Raw genomic sequence first — 23,503 nt, forward strand, 5'->3', positions numbered from 1 at the left:
AGAATCAATTGTGTGATAATGTAGGCACCATAATAACAAATGAAAAACAATCATGAAATAGAAAACACTAAGTTATAAGTTTAAAAAATATTTTCAATAAAAAATTATAAGAAAAAAAATCCTTTGGTATTTAATCACTTCAAAATTTAAAACTGATTTCTCAGTCTTTGTTCCTAATCAGAAACTGGAACCACTATTAAATTAGTCTTAAGGAAATGAACAATCAAAATTGCATGATTTTCAACCAACTTCTCTTATCAAGCAGGCTGTGCCTGCGCATGCTCAAGAAGCTGGCCAACTAGCTTGTAGGTCCGCCCTTGGAGAGCTTTGGTGTGGTCTATCAGCTGCTCATAACTGGATAAATCCGATAACAAAATCAATTGTCACTAAGAGAAGAGGAACGAATGGAGCTTATTGTTGGCATAACACCAATGCACAAAGAAATCTTACATGTTGGGTTGATTAGGCTCCATAATGACGGTTCCTGTCTCTGAATCAATCTTGGCATCGAGCTTTGAGTTTCGGATGAGATTGACAATCCATCTCTCACCCTCCTCGTAATTTAAATTCAATTTCTCGAAAAGCACCCTTGGAAAACATAAAAAATCCTTTTAATGTTGGCTCAATACAAAAACTAGGACTACATAAAATATATAAGAAGAAATTTCCTTTTATCAGAGAATTTCCTATGTTCTACCCTTTTGATGACAGTATGTCTTGAAACCGTTGAGGAAACTAATGAGAAGGAGCAAATCGTAAATGTGAATGCAAGTATTCAAATGAATATGTCCTTCCAGTGTCATTTATTCAAGGCAACTGTAATTTTAGTGGGAAAATCAATTGCCCGCAAAAGAAGCTAACTATTATGTTTGATAAAAAAGGAACTTACCGCATGTCAATACGCTGGTGAATTCTGCAGTATGTCTCGAAGATAAATAGGCGAGCATTCTCAAGAAACTCATCTTTCAATGGCACAGTAGAAAAGTTGCCTTCTTCAACTCTTTTTCCTAGGAAGGGATCGTTCAATATCACTGTCGTAACCGGTTTTCGTCCGGGCACAAAAATTTTAAATTTGGCGGGAAAATTTATGTGAATAAATGGTTTTGAAAATAATTTGGGAGTCGCCATCGGCCTTTTGGGTCAGGTAGGTCGAATACCTAAAAATTATTTTTTTAAAAGAGTTTTAAGAAAACACCAATAAAAAAAATGAACTGATCTGCGTTTATAACCAAAAATTCGTTCTTTTTTAATAATAAAAAGGGATTCGTGGTCGGTTACGTTTAGGGAAGGATTAGCACCCCTACAACGCCCAAAATTGGTACTTTTTAATTATAAATTGTCTCTATTATTAAAATTTAAAAAATTCAAAATATATTTAATTCATAATTCTATTATTTCAAATAATTTTAAGAAAATAAGATATTTACTTATTTAGAAATATCAGAAAAGGGCTTCTATGTGCTTTAAGACAGCTCTTTTCTTTAATATTTAAAAATAAATCTCAAAACCTTTTATTTAATATAGTAAGATATTTATTTATTCAAAATATCAGAAAAGAGCTTCTAGGTACCTTAAGACAACTTTTTTTCTTTGATAGTAAAAATAAATAAATATCAAAATATGATTATTTTTCTTAAAAGTAATTTATAAAATTAAATTTATAAATAGGAAAATAGAATAAATAAATAAATTATATATTTATAAGACTATATATATTGACATAATTAATAAAGAATAATAATAATAATAGTAATGATAATTAAATATATATGAACATAAATATATAAAGATAACATATGATTAAATAATGTTTAAAATACAATTAAAACATGGTATGAAAAAATAAAAAATAATAAACCTTGTAAAATAAATGAAAATATTAAACTTAGGGACTAAATTATAATCTAATAAAATTAAATACCTAATTCATAATTAATTATTTAAAATTATAGGGATTAAACATGCTATTTTCTTTATTTATTAATTTGGTGACTAAAATATAATTATAAAAAAATTTGAATAACAGATTAAAATAAATTAAAAATATACTCGGAATTAAAATATGATTTATTAAAACTAAAGGACTAAATACGTATTTATCCTAAATATATTATTTAATAGAAAGGACTAAAATAAATAAATCTAAAATTAAAGAACCAAATTATAAAGATCTAAAATTGGGTTCAGTGACTAAAATATAAAGTTTAAAAATTCAGAGGACTGCGGAAAGGATTTAACCTTTACCAAATTACACACAGGTCCTCCCTTAAACGACGCCGTTTAAGATAGGGTATAAATACCCTAGGCTGGCTGGCCTGAAGGGCCAGCATCTCATTTCTCCTTTCTTTCTTCTCTCTCTCAAACTGAGAGAGAGATTTCTCTCTCGCCTCTCTCTAGGTTTCCCTCACCGGAGGGAAACCGGCAGCCATAGGCCACCGTACTCCGCCACCGGCCACCGTAACGGTGGTCGGAATTCACCAAAAACACCCCAAAGCGTAGATCTAAATGCCCTAAGACGATTCCGGTCTTTGTTTTCCCTAAAAGACTCCTAATCGGAGTAAATCTACGAAAATACCTTCGGTATTTTCTGTTCTCCGGCAATGTTTAGTGCTTCCGACGGTGGTCAAGGCTCCAAGGGTAAGTTTCTTTTCTTCTTTCTTTGTTTTCTATTTTTTTTCTGGTTGTTGGTTGCTGTTCGTTGTGTTCTTCTCCTCCTCTTTTTTTTCTGTTCTGTTTGTTGTTGTTCTCTGCTCTCTTCTTCTTTCTTGCAGGTGTGGTGGCTTTTATAGCCACCACCGAGGCTCTCGTCGGACCGGTCCCGAGAGGGAAGCTTCGGTGAGTCACCAAACTATGTGGTGACTCACCCCATAGCTGCGACGTGGACGGTCAGAGTCGTGGCAGCAGAGCTTCTGGAATGTTCGTCGGAGGCGTCGTGGCAGTACTGAAGCGTCGGCAACGGCGAGATGAGACACCTGGAAGAGGTGGCGCCGCGTGGTCCCTAGGGTTATGATACCCTAGGGTTTCAAGCTGGAAGCATCTGGAGACCGTTGGATCAAGGCCAGATCCAACGGTGATGAGCTAAGGCGGCTGAGAGAAGATTCTGAAAACCCTAAAAGGGTTTTGGGTCATGTTTGGGCCTGGATGTAACCGGGTTATGATTTGGGCTTTGTAATATTTAAATAATAAATAATATTACTAATAATAATAATAATAATAATAATAATAATAATAATAATAATAATAATAATTTTAATAATAATAATTTAAAATGAAAAAATTGATTTCTACAGCTGCCCCTCTTTGCTCATTCTTGTGTTAACAAGAATAGAGCAAAGACGAAAAAGACAATAATTTTTTCATTTAGCTTATTTTGAGTAATATGGAAATGTTGAAAACATTCTGCCTAGAGGTCTTATGAATGACCCTGAGGGTTTGAAAACATCCAAAAGCTCCCGAAGGCTTTTTGGAAACATCATGCACTGTAGGGCTTACAGATGACCCGAAGGCTTTGAAAACATCAAAAAGCTCCCGAAGGCTTTTTGGAAACATCATGCACTGAAGGGCTTACAGATGACCCGAAGGCTTTGAAAACATCAAAAAACTCCCGAAGGCTTTTTGGAAACATCATGCACTGAAGGGCTTACAGATGACCCGAAGGTTTTGAAAACATCAAAAAGCTCCCGAAGGCTTTTTGGAAACATCATGCACTGAAGGACTTACAGATGACCCGAAGGTTTTGAAAACATCAAAAAGCTCCCGAAGGCTTTTTGGAAACATCATGCACTGAAGGACTTACAGATGACCCGAAGGTTTTGAAAACATCAAAAAGCTCCCGAAGGCTTTTTGGAAACATCATGCACTGAAGGACTTACAGATGACCCGAAGGATTTGAAAACATCAAAAAGCTCCCGAAGGCTTTTTGGAAACATCATGCACTGAAGGGCTTACAGATGACCCGAAGGCTTTGACAACATCAAAAAGCTCCCGAAGGCTTTTTGGAAACATCATGCACTGAAGGGCTTACAGATGCCCCGAAGGCTTTGACAACATCAAAAAGCTCCCGAAGGCTTTTTGGAAACATCATGCACTGAAGGGCTTACAGATGACCCGAAGGCTTTGAAAACATCAAAAAGCTCCCGAAGGCTTTTTGGAAACATCATGCACTGAAGGACTTACAGATGTGAGAAATAGTTTACTAAGTAAGAAACTATGGAAATTGTTTTCTTACTATTCAACAATTTCATTTTAAGAAAAGATTGAATGAGAAACTATGGAAATCGTTTTCTCATTATTTTTCAAAATAACATGTTGATTGGGTAACATGCCCCAATCTCAAGATAATGCTCATTTTTGTGGCGTTGCGTCCATCTCTTTTTCAAATGTTTGCATGATTCCTGTATTTACGGTTTTGAATACCTTCTTTTTGTAAGGTATTTCTTACCATGAATCTTCTTGTTATTCCGAAGATTTGTAAAACTTCATGTTTGAATGCACTCAAATGTATCAATGTAATGCATTGTTTATTGTGTAAATGATGTTTTTATGAATGCATGAATGTTGATGCAATTTTTATTTGACTTTAAAATGGTGAACTTGGTCTTTCTTCACTTCATCATTTATTGCCAGGATTACCTCTAGATATCAGTGTAGAAACTTATGCTATCAAGCTTGCATTCATGCAGAATTATCTGATCAACTTGTATCTTTGCTGTCTTCTTTGCTTCATAAAAGTCTTAGAAGAAATGTTTCACTTGTGGAACTCTTGTCGTAGTCAAAATTATGACCCTGATGCCCCCTTTTGTCTTGGATAAAACCAACTTTATTTGCTTGGACTTGTGTGTAAATCCCATAAAGATTTCATCTTTAAAAAGAGAATCTATCATCTTTGAAGAGTGTAGATGTAGATATGCCTGACTCAGCAGGGATTAATTAGGAGAGTAGAGTATGTTCTTATTTAACTCTTGAAACATCACAAGGAAGATTTATTCCAATTCCTTTCATGTCTCCACATATAATCAGATCTCGAATAAGGCAACTTGGACTAATATCATGTCGAGATACTTAACAACAACATGTAGTTCAACCTTAGTTGACCCCATTAGTTTCTTGTTTAAAATTTCAACTTTCCTTGGAAAGAAATCTTCATTATATCTCACTTCTAATCTTGGGGTTGAAAAAGACAAACTTCATCTTAGATCAATAAATGAAAACCATATGATCGTAACATTGGTTCAGCATAAGAATAGCAGGTTCGTAAAACATTTGACAGTGCATTCATCCTTTCCTGTGGCTTCTGCTCAGATGTTCGTAAACATTTGACAACACATTCATCCTTTACTGTGGCTTCTGCCAAGATTTCTCAATCATGTAAGCTCTTTGCCTAATGTTCAAAGCTTTTGAATAACGTCACAAGACCACTTGAGAACAAAACTCAGTGGGGATTCAAGTGTAATGTTGGTACAACCAAAAAGTTGGTCAAATTCACAAGATATGCTGGCGTCGAATTGAATAGGAGACATTAACTGATCTTGATATCATCTCGGGCAAAGACAAATGTAATACTGATCACATTTTCTTCTATAATGACCTTTGTAGGAAGTAGAAACACATCAACTGTAGGATCAATGTACAGAAAGATATCCGTGGAATTTTTGCAGCTGGGGATGAAATACAAATGATAAAACCAAAATAGATGAAAACTCAGTTCATCTTGGCTAGCAATGATGATCCCAAATAACAACGGGAATAACAGTGAGAGTCGAGTTTCCCTTTTCAATGTCATCAAGGAAGCAAAAACTGATGTGAAAAACAGTTTTATAATCTCAATAGTATGGTTGAAACTATTTGCTAGGAATCTCAAAGAAATATGAAATTATCACCGACACACAGAAGGCCAAATTCAATGCTGAGATCTTAAGGAACTGAACCCTGGATCAAGTAGTCTACCTGGGGATCATCTTTATTCATGCAACCGTAATGTAGTTTATCAAAGAACACACTGCCATGTGACATACGGTTAAGAAGATTAGGTATTTGAAAACATACTTGCTGAGTAAACATTTATTCAACATCATGATCATAATGTAATTGCCTGATGAACGAAGCAATTATGTATAGTCAGTTCGACTGTCACTGTTTCACCATTTTCATTCTTCATATCTTTCTGTCTCATTGGAAATATTTGTTCAAGTCAATGATCTTTACACAGGATATTGTGGGCCTTCAACATGCCCCAACATTGGCTAATACAAGTGTTCAAAATGCATCAACAGTTCTGATTCTGATTGAAATGGGTTTTCAGCATGCCCCAGCATTTTGCTGATAAATATTCAGAATATTTCAACATTTCTGATTCTGTTTGAAAAGGGTTTTCAGCATGCCCCAATATTTGCTTCTTGTTAATCTGAGTCTTCAAAATACCCCACATGGATCTGTCTGAAGTGAGTTTTAAAATGCCCCAATATTTGCTGATACAGATGTTAAAAGTGTGCTCAACATTACTTCTTGTTGAGATGAGCCTCCAAGAATGCCCAAATATTCATATTGCTGTTGAAATGGGTCCTCAAGATGTCCCACATGAAACATTTCTGTCTGAAAATGGGCTTTCGAGATGCCCAATATTCTGCTTCTGGTTGACTCACAATGTCTGTTTGACTTGAATATCATGATCCCCATGAGGTTTAATTTTGACAATACACTGTTGTACTTGTGGCTTTATTCATGCCCCAAATCTGTTTATCTTGAATACTCTTATTCTGATGTTACTGAACAGCAATGTTGTCAAGTAACTGGAGAAATTCTCTTTATGTTGTCACAAACTTAAGAAGTACTCAATCATTCTAACAGAAACGTCTGAGATATGTGTCTTCTGAATGAGGTGACCATTTTCTGTATCTGGAGGGATTTAGTCAGACAGTGAAGTAAAAATAGCTTGGTAATCCGTTCCAGGCTGACACAGTGGCTTATCATCTTTCAGTGAAAGCCATATCTGAAATATACTTTTCTGTGGGAGAGAAACCAATTTATGCAAACAATAATCTGATGGAGAGGCAAGACTACATATACAATGGTACAAGCTCATCAAAAATCTGCACCCATGCAACATGTTGATTCTGATAACAACTCATCTGATTATGAAGCGATCTTTCAGGATGATTTCACAGATATTGATAGTTCTTCTGATACTGAGGAAATCCTGAATTCTGATTCTGATGAGGAGAGTAAACTGTTATACTTGACAAAAATGGGATTCTCAGAGGCTGAAGCTTCAATAACCATGGAGAGATGTGGTTCAGATTCATCAATTGCAGAATTGACAGATTTTATATGTGCTGATCAAATGGCTAAGGTTACTGACGCACTTCTTATGGTAGAAGATAGGAAGCCATTATGCAATGATCCCAATTACAAGCAAAGACGAAACTTGGGCTATGATTTGTGGAAAAGGAAGAAGCAGAGGAAGCTTGAAAAAGAAGCTTCTTAATGAAGATGATCATGCAGTTCATCTTTCAATTCCAATGATCAGTTCTGGGGTTCCTACCAAATTAGATCAGATAACTCAAAGAACACTTCCAGAAGATGCTATTGGGTCTCCTTGTTTCTACCATGAGCAAATTCATCTTTCAAATCTAATGATTGGTTTTTGGGGTTCATACCAAACCAGATCAGATAACTCAAAGAACACTTCCAGAAGATGCTATTAACACATTCATCTTCTAAATTCATGTTTGGACTAGGATATCATAATGCTTATTTGATGTAGAGCCAGAATTTGTAGATTCGAAGCATTTCCATGCTACTACACTGAAAAGGGCTATATTCATAATTCTGCCAATTAAGAACAGATTTTCTCTTATTCTGCTTCCTCCATGTGCTGATGCTTTTCCATTGACAAAGAAATGATGGCTTTCATGGGATCCAAGAACAAAGTTGAACTGTTTATAAACATGTACAGGAAGTGCCAAATTGACAGAAAGGATCTGTAAAGCTCTTGAAGCTTATGACAATGAGCCAACTTCGAGTGTTCAGAAGTATGTTCTTAATGAGTGCTGAAAATGGAATCTAGTATGAGTTGGAAGGAATAAAGTTGCTCCACTTGAACCTGATGAGGTGGGAATACTTCTAGGTTTCCTTAAAAACCATATACAAGGATCTGTATAGAGACACATGTTTCCCAGTAATATCAATGTCTTGTTTCTTTTTGCTGGAATCAGTGCTGCAAAGATCGCCTTCTACTGTCTTAGTATATCTTTGAAAACAGATGTGCAAGAACTGAATGGTGATCGATTGGAGCAATTGATGAGTAGATTTGGCGGATTCGACCTTGTTGTTAGTGGCATCCAGCGTAACAACCTTACTGGAAGAAATAAACATCATTGTGAATTTGAAGATTTTTGTTGGTGCATTTACTTGCAATGATTGCTACAACAAACTATCTCTTTTGCTGCTTCAAAATACACACTGCCATAACATACTCTTCCTTAACCATGGACAGGTTTAGTTGATGGTAAAACTGGTTATCTCAACTTTTGGAATCCTGTACGGCATACAAATGTAAAAGTTGTTCCAATGTCTTATTCTGTGCCATAAGTCCTTAAATTCAAATTTAGCAATCTTCTGAAGGACATAATGAATATCATCTTGACAAAGAAAATGATCGGCCTAGAAGAAGTAGCAATGATGTATCAAGACTTGAGCCAACATCACGGTATAACCAGAGTGCAAGTAGTGACTTGTTCATTCCCATAATACATCTTACTGGGACCTATATCTCTGTGATGTAATTTGCCAGAAACATGGATTAATGGCTGGGGAAAGTAATTTGTCTGGTGATGCTTATCGACCTCAACATGAGATAAACGATAATCTTTCTTGATGAACTACTGATAATGTCATAGAAGAATGTCACAAGTTCAATTATCCATACTTTCTTGCTTCTTGGACCACTTGCCTTCAAAAGTGTGAAGTGTTTCATCACTCTGGCCTCGTTCATTTTTTTTTACAACAGAGGTAGAATAAGCAACAATTGCTTTAAGGACCTTCCTCATTTGAGACTGTACTGTTTGAAAATGTTTTTTTCTCCTTTCATTATTGAAGAATGAAAGAATTTTGTAGAATGTTGCCTATCATAGGTTCACAATAAAATCAAATCATAAATAATGAGTTTAATAAATATCCAATAAATTAACTACACTTTTAAATCATTCGGAAATCATAGTCCTATGGCAAGTGTCAAAATTATTGACTGATTTGAGGTGTAGGTTGATTCTGGTATAGTAAGGTCTCTCAGGTTTTCAGGTTAGTCCAGCATATATGTCTCTTTGGGCTTCCATTGACTTGAAGAAATGGTTGTTATGCTCATCTTGTAGAGATACTTCTTGATTCCAGAATCTCAGGAACGTCTTTGGGATGTGTGGTGCTTCATTTAAGAGCTTAAGATCATCTCTTATGTCGTTGTTGCACCATTCATTATTCGAGCCGCCTTTTTTTAGATTTTCAACTCGAATCCTCCTTTGGTTTCAAGATGTTATTTAAAAATTTACATCTTGAACCCCCCCTTTATCATATATCATGCATTAAAATTTTAAAAAACAATTTTTGCAAATAAAAATCAATATTGGAAGGCGGAATGAATTCTAAAGATATCATCTTTTACTTAGAAATCCATGTATGATTAGAATGGACTTTTCAGGTACGTAACGTAGGCCATGGTTTATGGTTACGAAAGAAAGGGATAAAAAGGCCCAAATAAGTGTTTAAGGGTAATCAAACCAAGGATCAATTCATTCTGATGCCATCAATCTTGCCTTGCTTTAACTTGGATCTGCTTTGTTGGAAATTTTTCCATCATTTAGATCCCTCTAGACTGCCAAATTTTGGATTCATTTCCAATTTCTCATATCTTAAGCATTTCTTGCTCTTCTTGTTTGTACTTGATCAACCTTGTAACTTGAGGCTCAATAAGTCACCCATCTTGATTCAATTTTCCTTTTTCTTTTTTTTTTTCTTCTTTTTTTTTCTTTTTCTTCTTTCTTTGTTGGATGAGTATAATACTTCAATTGCTTTGAGCACCTCCTTTTCCTTTGGCATTTTGGAGGTTTTCTATTATTCTTGATTGGATTGATCTTCAAGCACTCTGTATTTGACATACTTTGTAGTTCAAAACTTTCATGACTTCATGGAAACTTGTCTTCATAATAAAACTGTATTGACAATCTTTATTCTTGTGAGCCAATATCCTTTATCTTGCCCATCTAATGTAGAGGGTGATCCTTGGTTAGGGTTGAATTAGAAGAAACATTATTCAGGCTCAAATGGGGACAACAAAGGATATATATATATATATATATTAAAGGATAAATGAAACAATGCCATTCATCATCTCATACACAGAAACCTTTGTAAAAAGAGGTATCCACAGGGGGATGAATATTCAAGATTAACTTTATTTACATGAAAAAAAATGTAATTAATGCATGATATATTTCTTTCAATCAATCACTTTCCCCTTCTTCTTTGAGTATGCCCTAATCACTCGAAATTATCATCAATGAGTTGGTCCATGATGCCTCATCTCGTCTCTTCTTGCAGTAAGATTCACGGATAATTGAAAGTTTGGTTCTTTTGAGGTCTTTTGGTTTATGATGGTTTTGTGTTTGGAAGGATAAATGTGTGACTCTTAAAGTCATGTATATGGTGGAAGGGGTAATATCATAAACCAATCGACTCTACCCGAGAAGGTAAACATCTAGAGTTTGTGTCTCAAAAAACTTGTAGAGACATTTCTTCAGAATCTCAGATAAATGTAGTGTCAGGATTTAGTTTTGGTAAGGGTCAAGTAGTTGGTATTGGACGGGATATTGAAGATATAATTTTACCACTTGCCAATAGATCTATAACTTTTGAAAAATTAAAAGAATATTTAATCTATTTGATACTCAATAATCTCAAGATTAAAATTTGATTCCTTGCTCATAACCTTAATAAGCAACACACATTTATTTATTGTACAAAAAGCGAAAAAAGGAACAAAAAACAAGTTCAAACAAGATGCTGAAAATAGAAAGTACTACAGTGGTAGATAACACTTCCACTTGTTTATTTTATTATGCCTTATTACTCCTATAATGGTATGTAATATTTGCCCCCATTTCATTGATCATTTCTTGTGTCAAAACCCCTTTGTCAACAAGCATCTCAATTTCTTTTAACAATGGCCTACAATTGCCTGTAGAATGCCCTTTTACCCCCAAGTGGAAATTACAAACACTATTTTGATCATAACTATGAGCAGAAGGGTTTGATGTCATTTTAGTTGGTCTTGGTGTGATGTATTGACCTTTAACCAAATGAGGATACAAGTCTGAAATGGGAGTTTGGAACACTTCCAAAGTTTTTCTTGATCGCATGACTTTCTTTGGTCGATCCGAATAGTTACTTGCTCTTTTCCTTTTGTAATTACGAGGACTCTGGATGCAACATTCATTCACATGATCAACTTTTGCTTTTTGATCCATCGGGCTCTTGGATATGACTTTTGAGTTTTCTTCATTGATTACATTCTCAATTAAATCTCCAGTTGTCACAAGATTCTCGAATTCCTTTGTCGGATTTGCCTGCATCAACTCGCGGAAAGGAGCGGGAAGGGAATCACGAAACATACGTGATATCTCTTCTTCTATCATGGGAGGTTGAACTTGTGCTGCCACTCCTCTCCATCTTAGGGCATATTCTTGAAATCTTTCATTGGTTTTCTTCTTTACTCTTCGAAGATCCATACGTGTTGGAGCTAAGCCTTTAATATACCGATATTGTCTCAAAAATGCATCAGCTAGATCTACCCATCTCTTGATCTGTTCTTGGGTCAACTGATTGTACCAGACTACTGTTGGGCCAACAAGACTATCATGGAAAGAGTGAATTAACAGGTCATCAGAATTTAAATATCCTCCCATTTTTCTGCAAAACATTCTCAAATGGATTAAGGGACAACTGGTGCCATCATATTTCTCAAAATCAGGCATTTTGAATTCATGGGGAATAATCAAATCTGGAACCAAGCTAAGCTCTCTTGCTTCTAATTCTTTGTGGGAAGTATCAACACATTTCATATTTTTGATTGCTTCATCCATCTTCTTGAATCTTTCCTCATATTGCGAATAATGAACAAGGCTATTCTTTGGGTTCAATTGGGATGCCCCAGAGGGTTTTACCATTTTCGACTCTTCAATCTGACAGCATGGTTGCTCTTTATAAATTATCTCTTCTTTATCAGATGTCACATACTGAATAATTTGATTTGATCCATCTGGTACTGAATCTGATGTTTCTTTCCTTATATCCGGAGGTAATCCTGTCAATGGTTCTGGCCAATGGTCTTGTAGTCCCTTATAAGATTGTTCCATTGTTTTCATGATGACATTAAAGTAATATGAATGAAAGACCTTGGTTTTACTGTTACAAAACCTTTCATTAATTATTAACATGTTTTTATAATTAAAGTACATAACAGTAAAAAAATGTAATGTAAATGCGAAAATGCATAAATTCCAAAAATAAAAATGCAAACTGTGCAATTCAAAGACAAACATAAAAGTATGAATGCAAAATGGAAATGCAAAGATGTAAAAAGTAAGAATAAGAATGTAAATGCATTTATGAAAAGGTGTTACTTAAGAGTGATCATCTTAGAACAGATTTCATTGAACACAAAAGTTTCGGTACATCGAACAAAACTTTTACATGTAGGGGACAACTTTTAGTCCTAACTTCAACAAAACTAAATTAGTCTCCATTCATGCTCAAAAAGTTGAGTCTTCAGTCTGTTTCATCTCCTTGTAAAATCAGCTAAATCTATCATTTAAGAACCATATTGCTTGTCTGGACTGCAACTTCTTCTATGACATTGTCTTTCATCTTCTGTGTCACTTCTCGAAGTTGCTCATTTTCCTTTGTAAGAGAACCTTTTTGTCCAAGAAGTTCTTGAACAAGATCCTCATATATATTGCAGCTCTTTTTCAGCTTGGTGACCCCTGTTATCCATTCTTCTGGGGTACTTCCTATGCCAGCATTTTGAAAGGCTTGACTGACCTTCTGGAAGTCTTCACGTATGGTTTCCATTTTGGTGCTCAATTTATCGTTTTCAATCTTCAAATGACGTAATTGAGCTTTAAAACTCAGCAAATCTTCTTCTCTCTGGGCGCCCCTACTGATATTCTTACCTTTGAAGACTTTTGGTATTAATCTATCAGGACCCTCGGTTACCAAATTAGGTCGATCATTTACCATAAATTGTAAGGTTCCATGATCCAAAAGACTTTGGACTCGACGTTTGAAGGCAAGATAACTCTCGATGGTATGTCCTTGAGCTCCGGCATGATATTCACAATGAACGTTGATGTCATACCAATTTGGATATGGAGGTTGGAACGGTTTTATATAATATGGATCCACTTCTCATGCTTCAAGTAGCTTTTCATACAAATCTTTATATGATATAGGTATAGCATCAATATGAGAACCACCTTTTATCTTGAATTGAACCTGAGTTTTAGATATCGGGAGCATACTAAACTTTGATGATTTCAGATTACATGATTTCTCCTTTTCTCTGGGAGCTTGTACAGTCGTCACCATTTCTTTGGTATCTCCAGACGATTGGTAAATACGAATGATGACTGTCTGTAATTTCTCCAATTGGTTAAGATCCAAAGTCCCTTGCATATATGAAATTGCAGAATTATCTTCATTAAGCTTTCTCTCTTTCTGTGCAGGAATCTTTTCTCTTTTGGCCAAAACAGATACTCTATCCATCATTTTGGACACCTGCCCTCTTATTTCTCGTATCTCTTTTTGCTCTTCAATGGGCATACAATCTTTGGGTGCATAGCTCTTCTCTATCTTCAGAGTTCCCTCAGGATGTCTTTTCTTGGCCGCATCAGATTTTGTTTGATCATAGAACTTTTTGTCCATTTATGATTTCTTTCTAATTTGATGAACAGTCTTTTCAGTTAACACCTTTTGGTCATGATCATGCAATGCAAACAACAGAAAATAATTTAAACAAATTAGAGCAAAAATAACATACATGGGAAAATAAGAAAAAATGAAATGGTTAATACCAACTAATTGAAAGAAAAAATTTATTTATCATGGCATATAATAAAATCCTAACCTCATGCTTTCTAGTTCCATGCTTTGTTTGGAAAAATTAACCTAACCGCATGATTTCTAGTTCGCATGCATTTATTCAGGGAGAAAAAATAATAATAAATTAAATAAATTAAAAGCAGAGCTTATTTCTCCTTTGTGTACACCTATGAACAGAGGTTCAGTACTGTCTTAGATTAGGTGAATTTCTAGGGTTTATTATATGCAGAATTTCAGTTCTAGGAGTAAAGGTACTCGAATTGTCCTTGTTGATGTCCCCTTGGGCTGTCAACCCTCAATCCTAGTCCATTACAGACTTAAACGGATCGAGTTCAATTCGAGGGGACACATTTCTCTATACCTGACACGGAGAATAAATTCCCACGAAGACATAGAGCATATGAACCCCGAAAGTTACTTGCTAGGTCTGACACGGAGAATAAATTCTCACGAAGACGTCGCTTTCACTCCCACTTAAAAGGGACAAACTCAATTATAGAGTTTTATGTTATGCAATGCAAGTGTTGTGTGTGAGGAGAAATGTTCAAACCTCTAACAGAAAAATAAAATAATGAAATAAAATATTTGCAAATAAAATGAAATATTAATAAGAAAATATATAAATATTATGAAAATAATAAGTATATATAAAAATTTTGAAAAGAAAGAATGTATGAATTTTTAATTTTTAATTAATAGAGACAATTTATAATTGATTTTAAAGTTTGACCAGGTCCCCAGCGGAGTCGCCAAGCTGTCGTAACCGGTTTTCGTCCGGGCACGAAAATTTTAAATTTGGCGGGAAAATTTATGTGAATAAATGGTTTTGAAAATAATTTGGGAGTCGCCATCGGCCTTTTAGATCAGGTAGGTCGAATACCTAAAAATTATTTTTTTAAAAGAGTTTTAAGAAAACACCAATAAAAAAATGAACTGATCTGCGTTTATAACCAAAAATTCGTTCTTTTTAATAATAAAAAGGGATTCGTGGTCGGTTACGTTTAGGGAAGGATTAGCACCCCTACAACGCCCAAAATTGGTACTTTTTAATTATAAATTGTCTCTATTATTAAAATTTAAAAAATTCAAAATATATTTAATTCATAATTCTATTATTTCAAATAATTTTAAGAAAATAAGATATTTACTTATTTAGAAATATCAGAAAAGGGCTTCTAGGTGCTTTAAGACAGCTCTTTTCTTTAATATTTAAAAATAAATCTCAAAAACCTTTTATTTTAATATAGTAAGATATTTATTTATTCAAAATATCAGAAAAGAGCTTCTAGGTACCTTAAGACAACTTTTTTCTTTGATAGTAAAAATAAATAAATATCAAAATATGATTATTTTTCTTAAAAGTAATTTATAAAATTAAATTTATAAATAGGAAAATAGAATAAATAAATAAATTATATATTTATAAGACTATATATATTGACATAATTAATAAAGAATAATAATAATAATAGTAATGATAATTAAATATATATGAACATAAATATATAAAGATAACATATGATTAAATAATGTTTAAAATACAATTAAAACATGGTATGAAAAAATAAAAAATAATAAAGCTTGTAAAATAAATGAAAATATTAAACTTAGGGACTAAATTATAATCTAATAAAATTAAATACCTAATTCATAATTAATTATTTAAAATTATAGGGATTAAACATGCTATTTTCCTTATTTATTAATTTGGTGACTAAAATATAATTATAAAAAAATTTGAATAACAGATTAAAATAAATTAAAAATATATACTCGGAATTAAAATATGATTTATTAAAACTAAAGGACTAAATACGTATTTATCCTAAATATATTATTTAATAGAAAGGACTAAAATAAATAAATCTAAAATTAAAGAACCAAATTATAAAGATCTAAAATTGGGTTCAGTGACTAAAATATAAAGTTTACAAATTCAGAGGACTGCGGAAAGGATTTAACCTTTACCAAATTACACACAGGTCCTCCCTTAAACGACGCCGTTTAAGATAGGGTATAAATACCCTAGGCTGGTTGGCCCGAAGGGCCAGCATCTCATTTCTCCTTTCTTTCTTCTCTCTCTCAAACTGAGAGAGAGATTTCTCTCTCGCCTCTCTCTAGGTTTCCCTCACCGGAGGGAAACCGGCAGCCATAGGCCACCGTACTCCGCCACCGGCCACCGCCGCCGGCCACCGTAACGGTGGTCGGAATTCACCAAAAACACCCCCAAAGCGTAGATCTAAATGCCCTAAGACCGATTCCGGTCTTTGTTTTCCCTAAAAGACTCCTAATCGGAGTAAATATACGAAAATACCTTCGGTATTTTCTGTTCTCCGGCAATGTTTAGTGCTTCCGACGGTGGTCAAGGCTCCAAGGGTAAGTTTCTTTTCTTCTTTCTTTGTTTTCTATTTTTTTTTCTGGTTGTTGGTTGCTGTTCGTTTGTGTTCTTCTCCTCCTCTCTTTTTTTTTCTGTTCTATTTGTTGTTGTTCTCTGCTCTCTTCTTCTTTCTTGCAGGTGTGGTGGCTTTTATAGCCACCACCGAGGCTCTCGTCGGACCGGTCCCGAGAGGGAAGCTTCGGTGAGTCACCAAACTATGTGGTGACTCACCCCATAGCTGCGACGTGGACGGTCAGAGTCGTGGCAGCAGAGCTTCTGGAATGTTCGTCGGAGGCGTCGTGGCAGTACTGAAGCGTCGGCAACGGCGAGATGAGACACCTGGAAGAGGTGGCGCCGCGTGGTCCCTAGGGTTATGATACCCTAGGGTTTCAAGCTGGAAGCATCTGGAGACCGTTGGATCAAGGCCAGATCCAACGGTGATGAGCTAAGGCGGCTGAGAGAAGATTCTGAAAACCCTAAAAGGGTTTTGGGTCATGTTTGGGCCTGGATGTAACCGGGTTGTGATTTGGGCTTTGTAATATTTAAATAATAAATAATATTACTATTAATAATAATAATAATAATAATAATAATAATAATAATAATAATAATAATTTTAATAATAATAATTTAAAATGAAAAAATTGATTTCTACAGTCACCTAGATCAAAAGAGGGGAAAACATGGTGTAAACATTGTGTTTGCAGTTCAGAAATCAAACTTACTGCTAAAGGCATCCAAAAAAGATGGCAAAACTTCAAGCTATAATATTTTAGCACAGCATGATGGTAGGAAACATAAGCAATTGAGACAGTGAGAAACTAAACAAAATATGTAGGTATAAAATAACATAATCAAACTTACTTCTTCACACTCCTTCATCTTCTTCTGTGCTCCATCAAATTCATAGTTGACATAAACACATGCCAAAAACTCTGTAATGGGATCTTTGTAAGAGCACTGATCTTGCTGGATAACCTTGATAAATTCTTTGAATTGAGGTATTCTCCTTTTGTTGACAATAAAAGCAGTAGCCAAGTATCTTAAGAGATGAGGAGCACTGGTTTGAATAGCATTTAGATACCTGGAAAGAAGTGAAATCACCTTGTGAGATAAGACAACTACACAAAGTGGACAGCGAAAACAAACTTGTAAACCCATAGTAAACAATAATGCATGAACAAACAAAAAAAGAAATAAAATTATATAGCCACAAAGATAATTGTTATGTTTAATTCCATAAACAATCTCCCTTAGGAAACAAAACTCCAACTATAAGCGGTCCGGCGGACATCTGACCTGACATTAACCTTGAAACTTTGGCCACATGTTTTGCAAATTATATGGCAAGCTGCATATTAATTTCCCATATACCATGCATTGGCAGAAGGAATTTCATAAAGCATCTAAACATGTTTCACTGTATTGCAATCCAAAATCAAAGCATATGAACACATCAGAAGCTTGAAACAGAAGTCATGACATAAAATACTTAAGAATACAAAAAGAATGAACGGATAAGCACTAATATTATGCGACAATGTGGTCTTATGAACTACACAACTAATGCAAGTAGCAACATCAATAACAAGATATTGAAATTTTAGTATTAGTCGTCAAAGTGGCATACTTGTCTTGGTTAAATAGGTCAATGATTTGAGTTCTTCCATTGTCATGGTTGAAAAAGATGAAGAGGCTCCAATGCATAAGCCATGTTCTACTCTGAACTTGGTTCAAAGGTGATGAGAAACTCTGCAGCAAGACAAATTCCAAAGAAAAATAAATGAGTCAAAGAATCAAGCTAAAGAAAATCATCAAAATAAAAACCGTATAATCAATCAGGCTTATAACAAAAACCTTGGAATCGATTATTTCTTTCAAACAGTTGAGTTCTTCGAGAGCAATATCCCAGTTTTGCATAAGTATCTCAGCTGCCAGCTTCCCCCAGAAAGCACTCAAACTCCTTTCGCTGTTAGTACATAAAGCTCGATACTGATGCAGATAATCAGCAGCACCCGATTAGTTACCACACTCAAACTGGAACTTAGGATACTGATATAATGCGTCTATCTGATCTGGACCAATCTGTTAGAAGTAATTTTCTCCACCATTAATTTTTAAAAAAATCTTTTCAGAAATAACAACAACGAGGATGCTAGAATTCCACATAACAAATTCACACATAATAGTTCTTGCTTTTGCACCCAAAAGAAGAGAAAAGGTCATTGAACATCTGAAGATTATAAAAACAACTTTAAATTCAACGAAGAAAAAAAAAAGCAGACCTGGTAACGGTCATTGACCATCTGAAGGTGTTGCGGAAGACGGCTATCGTATACAGCAAAATCGCAACTGCTAATTTTAGAAAATAAAAATGAAGATAAAAGAGACACAAAATTTACGTGGAAAACCCCTAAATAATTTAGGGTAAAAACCACGGGCAACGGTAGAAGAATTTCACTATGAGAAAATAGGAATTACAACTTCTCTCTATCTACCAAGGAAAAACAATGTTAATTCTCTCTTGATAAAAAGGAGAAAACAACTCTCAAGAAACTCTCTAAATTCTCTCTAGTATTGGAAGAAAGCTAGAATGCTTTGGGATGGTTTTGAAGCTAAATGAGCTAGGGTATTTATAGTTGAAGCTTTAAGGACTAATTTGTAAATACCTTAAATTACAATGACTAATTGCATAGTTTTACCATCCACATTTTCAACATTTTAGGTGGAATTGTTTTTCAATCAAACTTTCGGTGCCTAACAATTTTTTTTCAACAATTTGCACCAAATAGTTTGGCCATTAATTTGGCCACTTATCTTGACTTTTCAACAATCTCTCACTTGAAGATTTGATTGGAACAATCATATCTTCACATCATTCTTTCTACCTTGTACCTTCATGTTGCTTACATCTCTAACAGGCCAAAGGAGGATCGACACCAAGTAAATTTATCGGCATTTATCGCATTCATCATGAAATCTGCTATGTTGTCTTTGGTATGGATTTTCTGCATATCTATCGTCCCTTCTTCCACCTTTTCACGAATGAAATGGTACTGAACTCGTATGTGCTTTGTCCTTGAATGAAATGATGGATTCCTTGCTAGATGCAAGGCGCTTTGACTGTCACAAAACAGAGAGACATATCGTCCCTTCTTTACTGGCTTGTGTAGCTGCTACATATTCTGCCTCTGTTGTGGATGTAACTACAACTGACTGCAATTTTGAAACCCAGCTTACAGCTCCACCAGTAACTTTGAACACATATTCTATTGTAGATTTGTTTTTATCCAAATCCCCTGCATAGTCAGAATCTACATAACTATTGATTAGTAAGTTTGATCCTCCGTAACATAATGCAATATTTGAGGTCCCTTTGATGTATCTCAGGATCCTCTTTACTGTATTCCAATGCTCTTTGCCTGGATTCGCCATGTACCGACTAACTACTCCCACTGCTTGTGCAATGTCTGGTCTTGTGCATATCATAGCGAACATTAAGCTTCCCACTGCTGATGTATACGATACTCGAGACATCTCCATCCTCTCTTCTTCACTGCTAGGACTCATACTGGAGGATAATTTGAAGTTAATAGGAAGAGGGGTAGAAATTGGCTTACAATCCTGCATGCTAAATCGTGACAAGATTTTCTTCAAGTAATTCTTTTGTGAAAGCCAAATCTTCCTATTACTTCTGTCTCGGTGAATTTGCATCCCTAGAATCTTGTTTGCTGATCCCAAGTCCTTCATTTCAAATTCCCTAGCCAGTTGTGCCTTCAATTCTTCAATATAATCTTTGTTGGGTCCTGCAACCAACATGTCATCCACATACAACAACAATATAACAAAATCGTTATCACCAGACCTCTTGAAATAAGCACAAGGGTCTGCATTAAGTCTGTTGTATCCAAGGCACAAAATGAAGGAATCAAATCTCTTATACCAACACATCGGCGCCTGCTTTAGACCGTAAAGAGATTTGTTCAACCTGCAAACCAAGTTCTTCTTTTCTTTTTCTTCAAAACCTTCAGGCTGGAGCATATAAATCTCTTCTTCAAGATTTCCATGAAGAAAAGTTGTTTTAACATCTAGTTGCTCTAGATGTAAGTTCAATGTAACACACATTGCCAAAACTACTCGAACTATTGTTAGTCGAACCACAGGAGAAAATATTTCATTGAAATCAATACCTTCTTTTTGAGCATATCCTTTGACCACCAGTCTTGCACGATACCTCTCCACTTGATCATCACCATTTCGCTTGATTTTGAAGACCCATTTGTTACATATTGGCTTCCTTCCTTGTGGTAGTGACACAAGGTCCCATGCATTATTTTTATGAAGGGCTTCAATTTCTTCTTGCATCGCCATCATCCACAGTGAAGCATCTGAGCTGTTTATTGCCTCCTGGTATGTTGATGGCTCACCGTCCTCTGTTAAAAGGCAGTATGCAATATTACCTTCTATAACATAATATGAGTGCCAATTGGGACGTCTTCTCACACGATCTGATTGACGAGTTGTTGGAGCTTTAGAACTCTCTGGTTCTTGTTCATCATGTGCTGGTTCTGCTTCTGAAGAATCTCCTTGTTCAACCTCCTTTTCCACGTGTATCTGTGTAGTCTCTAACTTTTCAGTGCTATCATCATCTTATTTTCTTTTTAGTTTATCTTCTACAAAGATAACATCCTTGCTGATGATCACTTTGCGGGCAGTGGGATCCCACAAACGATACCCCTTGACTCCATCAGGATACCCCAAGAATTTGCATTTCCTGGATTTTGGATCCAGCTTTGAAATTTCTTGGGAGTTGTACATCACGTACACTATACTTCCAAATACATGGAGGTTTGAATAATCAGCTGGTTTTCCAGTCCACATCTCCATTGGTGTCTTCAGCTCTATTGCAGTTGATATAGCTCGATTCACTAAATAACAGGCGGTATTGACTGCTTCTACCCAGAATGATTTTTCTAGGCCTGCATCTCTCAACATTGCTCTTGTTCTTTCTAACAAGGTTCTGTTCATCCGCTCTGCCACTCCATTTTGTTGAGGAGTGTTAGCCACTGTGAACTGTCTTTTGATGCCTTCTTTCCTGCAAAAGTCATCAAATTCTTCGCTTGTGTATTCTCCTCCATTATCTGTTCTGAAACACTTGATCTTATTTCCATAATCAAGTTCCACCCGCGCCTTGAAGTTTTTGAAAGTTGAAAATACTTCTGACTTCTTCTTGATAGGGTACACCCAACATCTCCTGGAGTAGTCATCAATAAATGAGACAAAGTATTTTGCTCCACATAGGGATGTAACTGGTGCTTGCCATACATCAGAGCGAACCAATTCTAGAACACTTTTACCTCTAGAATTTGATTTGTTGAATTTCAACCGGTGCTGTTTACTTGTTATGCAATGGTCACACAAAGGAAGTGTTACCTTTGTTAAGTCTGGAAGTAGGTTTTGCTCCACAAGGACTTTCATTCCTTGTTCTGACATGTGTCCAAGTTTCTTATGCCATAGCATTGCAGAATCTGAACTACATGAGGCAACAGAGGCTTCAACTTCTAGCAAAGTCTCTCCCTTCAGCATGTACAAGTTTGCTGCTATCTTTTCGCCTTTCAGCACCACAAGCGCTCCACGGAACACCTTCATGATTCCTTTCCGTGTCTCAATCTTGCTTGCATTATTATCCAACAATCCGTAGGATAATAAATTTTTCTTCAGGCCTTTCACATGCCGTACATCTCGAACAACTTTAATTGTTCCATCATACATCTTCAATTTGATGGTTCTCATGCCAATGATTTCTAAGGCATGATCATTGCAACTATACACAGATCCTCCTGAGACAGGTTCATAATGATGGAACCATTCTCTTCTTGAGGTCATGTGAAGTGTTTGCAGTATTGCCTTGTGGATTGGAGTTTTTATTTAGACTCCTACAATCCTTCTTCAAGTGACCATTCTTTCCACAGTTGTAACACTTTAAATTCTTCTTGCTCCTCGACTTCGATCTACCATGTTTGTGACTGCTGCTTTGGCCACGTTCCGTTGATCTCCCTCTCATCATTGTCAACGCTTCTACTTGTTGCAGATTTACTTGTATGTCTTCCTTGTTCTTGCGCCGATTTTCTTCTTGTAGAACAACAGCTGCAACATCATCTTCGACAAACTGGTGACATTACTATTTGTCAAGTTGATGATGAGTTGATCATACGAATCAGGTAGACTTTGAAGTAGAAGTTCAGCACGTTCTTGTTCTCCTATTGTACATCTTAGGGATGTAAGCTGAGAAAAAGTGTTCAGCGTGTTTAAGTGCTCCGTCACTGAAGTAGATTCTGGCATACGAAGAGTATACAATTTCCTCTTAAGGAAAATTTTATTGTGCAGCGATGTGGCCTCGTACAATTTGGTGAGATGATCCCATATCTCCTTAGCTGTCTTCTTCTCCTCGATGCTTGACAATACTTCATCTGCTAATGCTAGATGAAAGTTTGCCATAGCATTCCCGTCCATCTCGTTCCATTTGATGTCATCTGCGAAATCCACCGGCCTTTCATTGATAGCCGCTAGACACCCGTCTTTCCTTAGGATAGCCTTCATCTTTAATTTCCACAATGAGAAATTTCTCTCATTGAACTTTTCAATATCAAATTTCGTTGCCATAGCTTCTTTTACGGATAGTTCCCACTATTTCACTATCGTGAATAGTTCTCTGGAACCTTCAAAGAATGGATAATAACTTCTTACTTTCTTATATTGGAGGATCCACCTTTTGGTGGCAACCACAAAGACAATAAGCAGATATTACACACTCTAATCTGGCTCTGATACCAATTGTTGCGGAAGACGGCTATCGGATAGAGCAAAATCGTAACTGATAATTTTAGAAAATAAAAATGAAGATAAAAGAGACACAAAATTTACGTGGAAAACCCCTAAATAATTTAGGGTAAAAACCACGGGCAACGGTAGAAGAAT

The 23,503-nt window shown here is 35.5% G+C and overlaps 1 protein-coding gene across 1 annotated transcript; it reads right to left on the reverse strand.

Annotated features, from left to right (window-relative positions):
* Positions 1-158: 158 nt before the first annotated feature.
* LOC120202901 (eukaryotic translation initiation factor 3 subunit E-like) lies at positions 159-18,610 on the reverse strand. Its single transcript, XM_039203254.1, has 6 exons — positions 18,383-18,610; positions 18,156-18,277; positions 17,391-17,609; positions 890-1,033; positions 451-588; positions 159-354 (listed from the first exon to the last, which is right to left on the reverse strand). The coding sequence occupies exons 1-6, from the start codon at positions 18,443-18,445 to the stop codon at positions 258-260; spliced, it is 783 nt and encodes a 260-aa protein (XP_039059185.1). The 5' UTR covers positions 18,446-18,610; the 3' UTR covers positions 159-257.
* Between the last annotated feature and the right edge of the window lie 4,893 nt (positions 18,611-23,503).

This window comes from Hibiscus syriacus, unplaced genomic scaffold (assembly GCF_006381635.1).
Source record: "Hibiscus syriacus cultivar Baekdansim isolate YM2019G1 unplaced genomic scaffold, ASM638163v2 tig00009009_pilon, whole genome shotgun sequence".
Lineage (NCBI taxonomy): Eukaryota > Viridiplantae > Streptophyta > Magnoliopsida > Malvales > Malvaceae > Hibiscus > Hibiscus syriacus.

Coding starts and splice junctions, on each gene's coding strand:
- LOC120202901 (XM_039203254.1), bottom strand. CDS start 18,445: ATGCAAAACTGGGATATTGCTCTCGAAGAACTCAACTGTTTGAAAGAA. Junction 18,278..18,382: donor AAGAAATAATCGATTCCAAG/GTTTTTGTTATA, acceptor GTCTTGCTGCAG/AGTTTCTCATCACCTTTGAA. Junction 17,610..18,155: donor GACCTATTTAACCAAGACAA/GTATGCCACTTT, acceptor ACTTCTTTCCAG/GTATCTAAATGCTATTCAAA.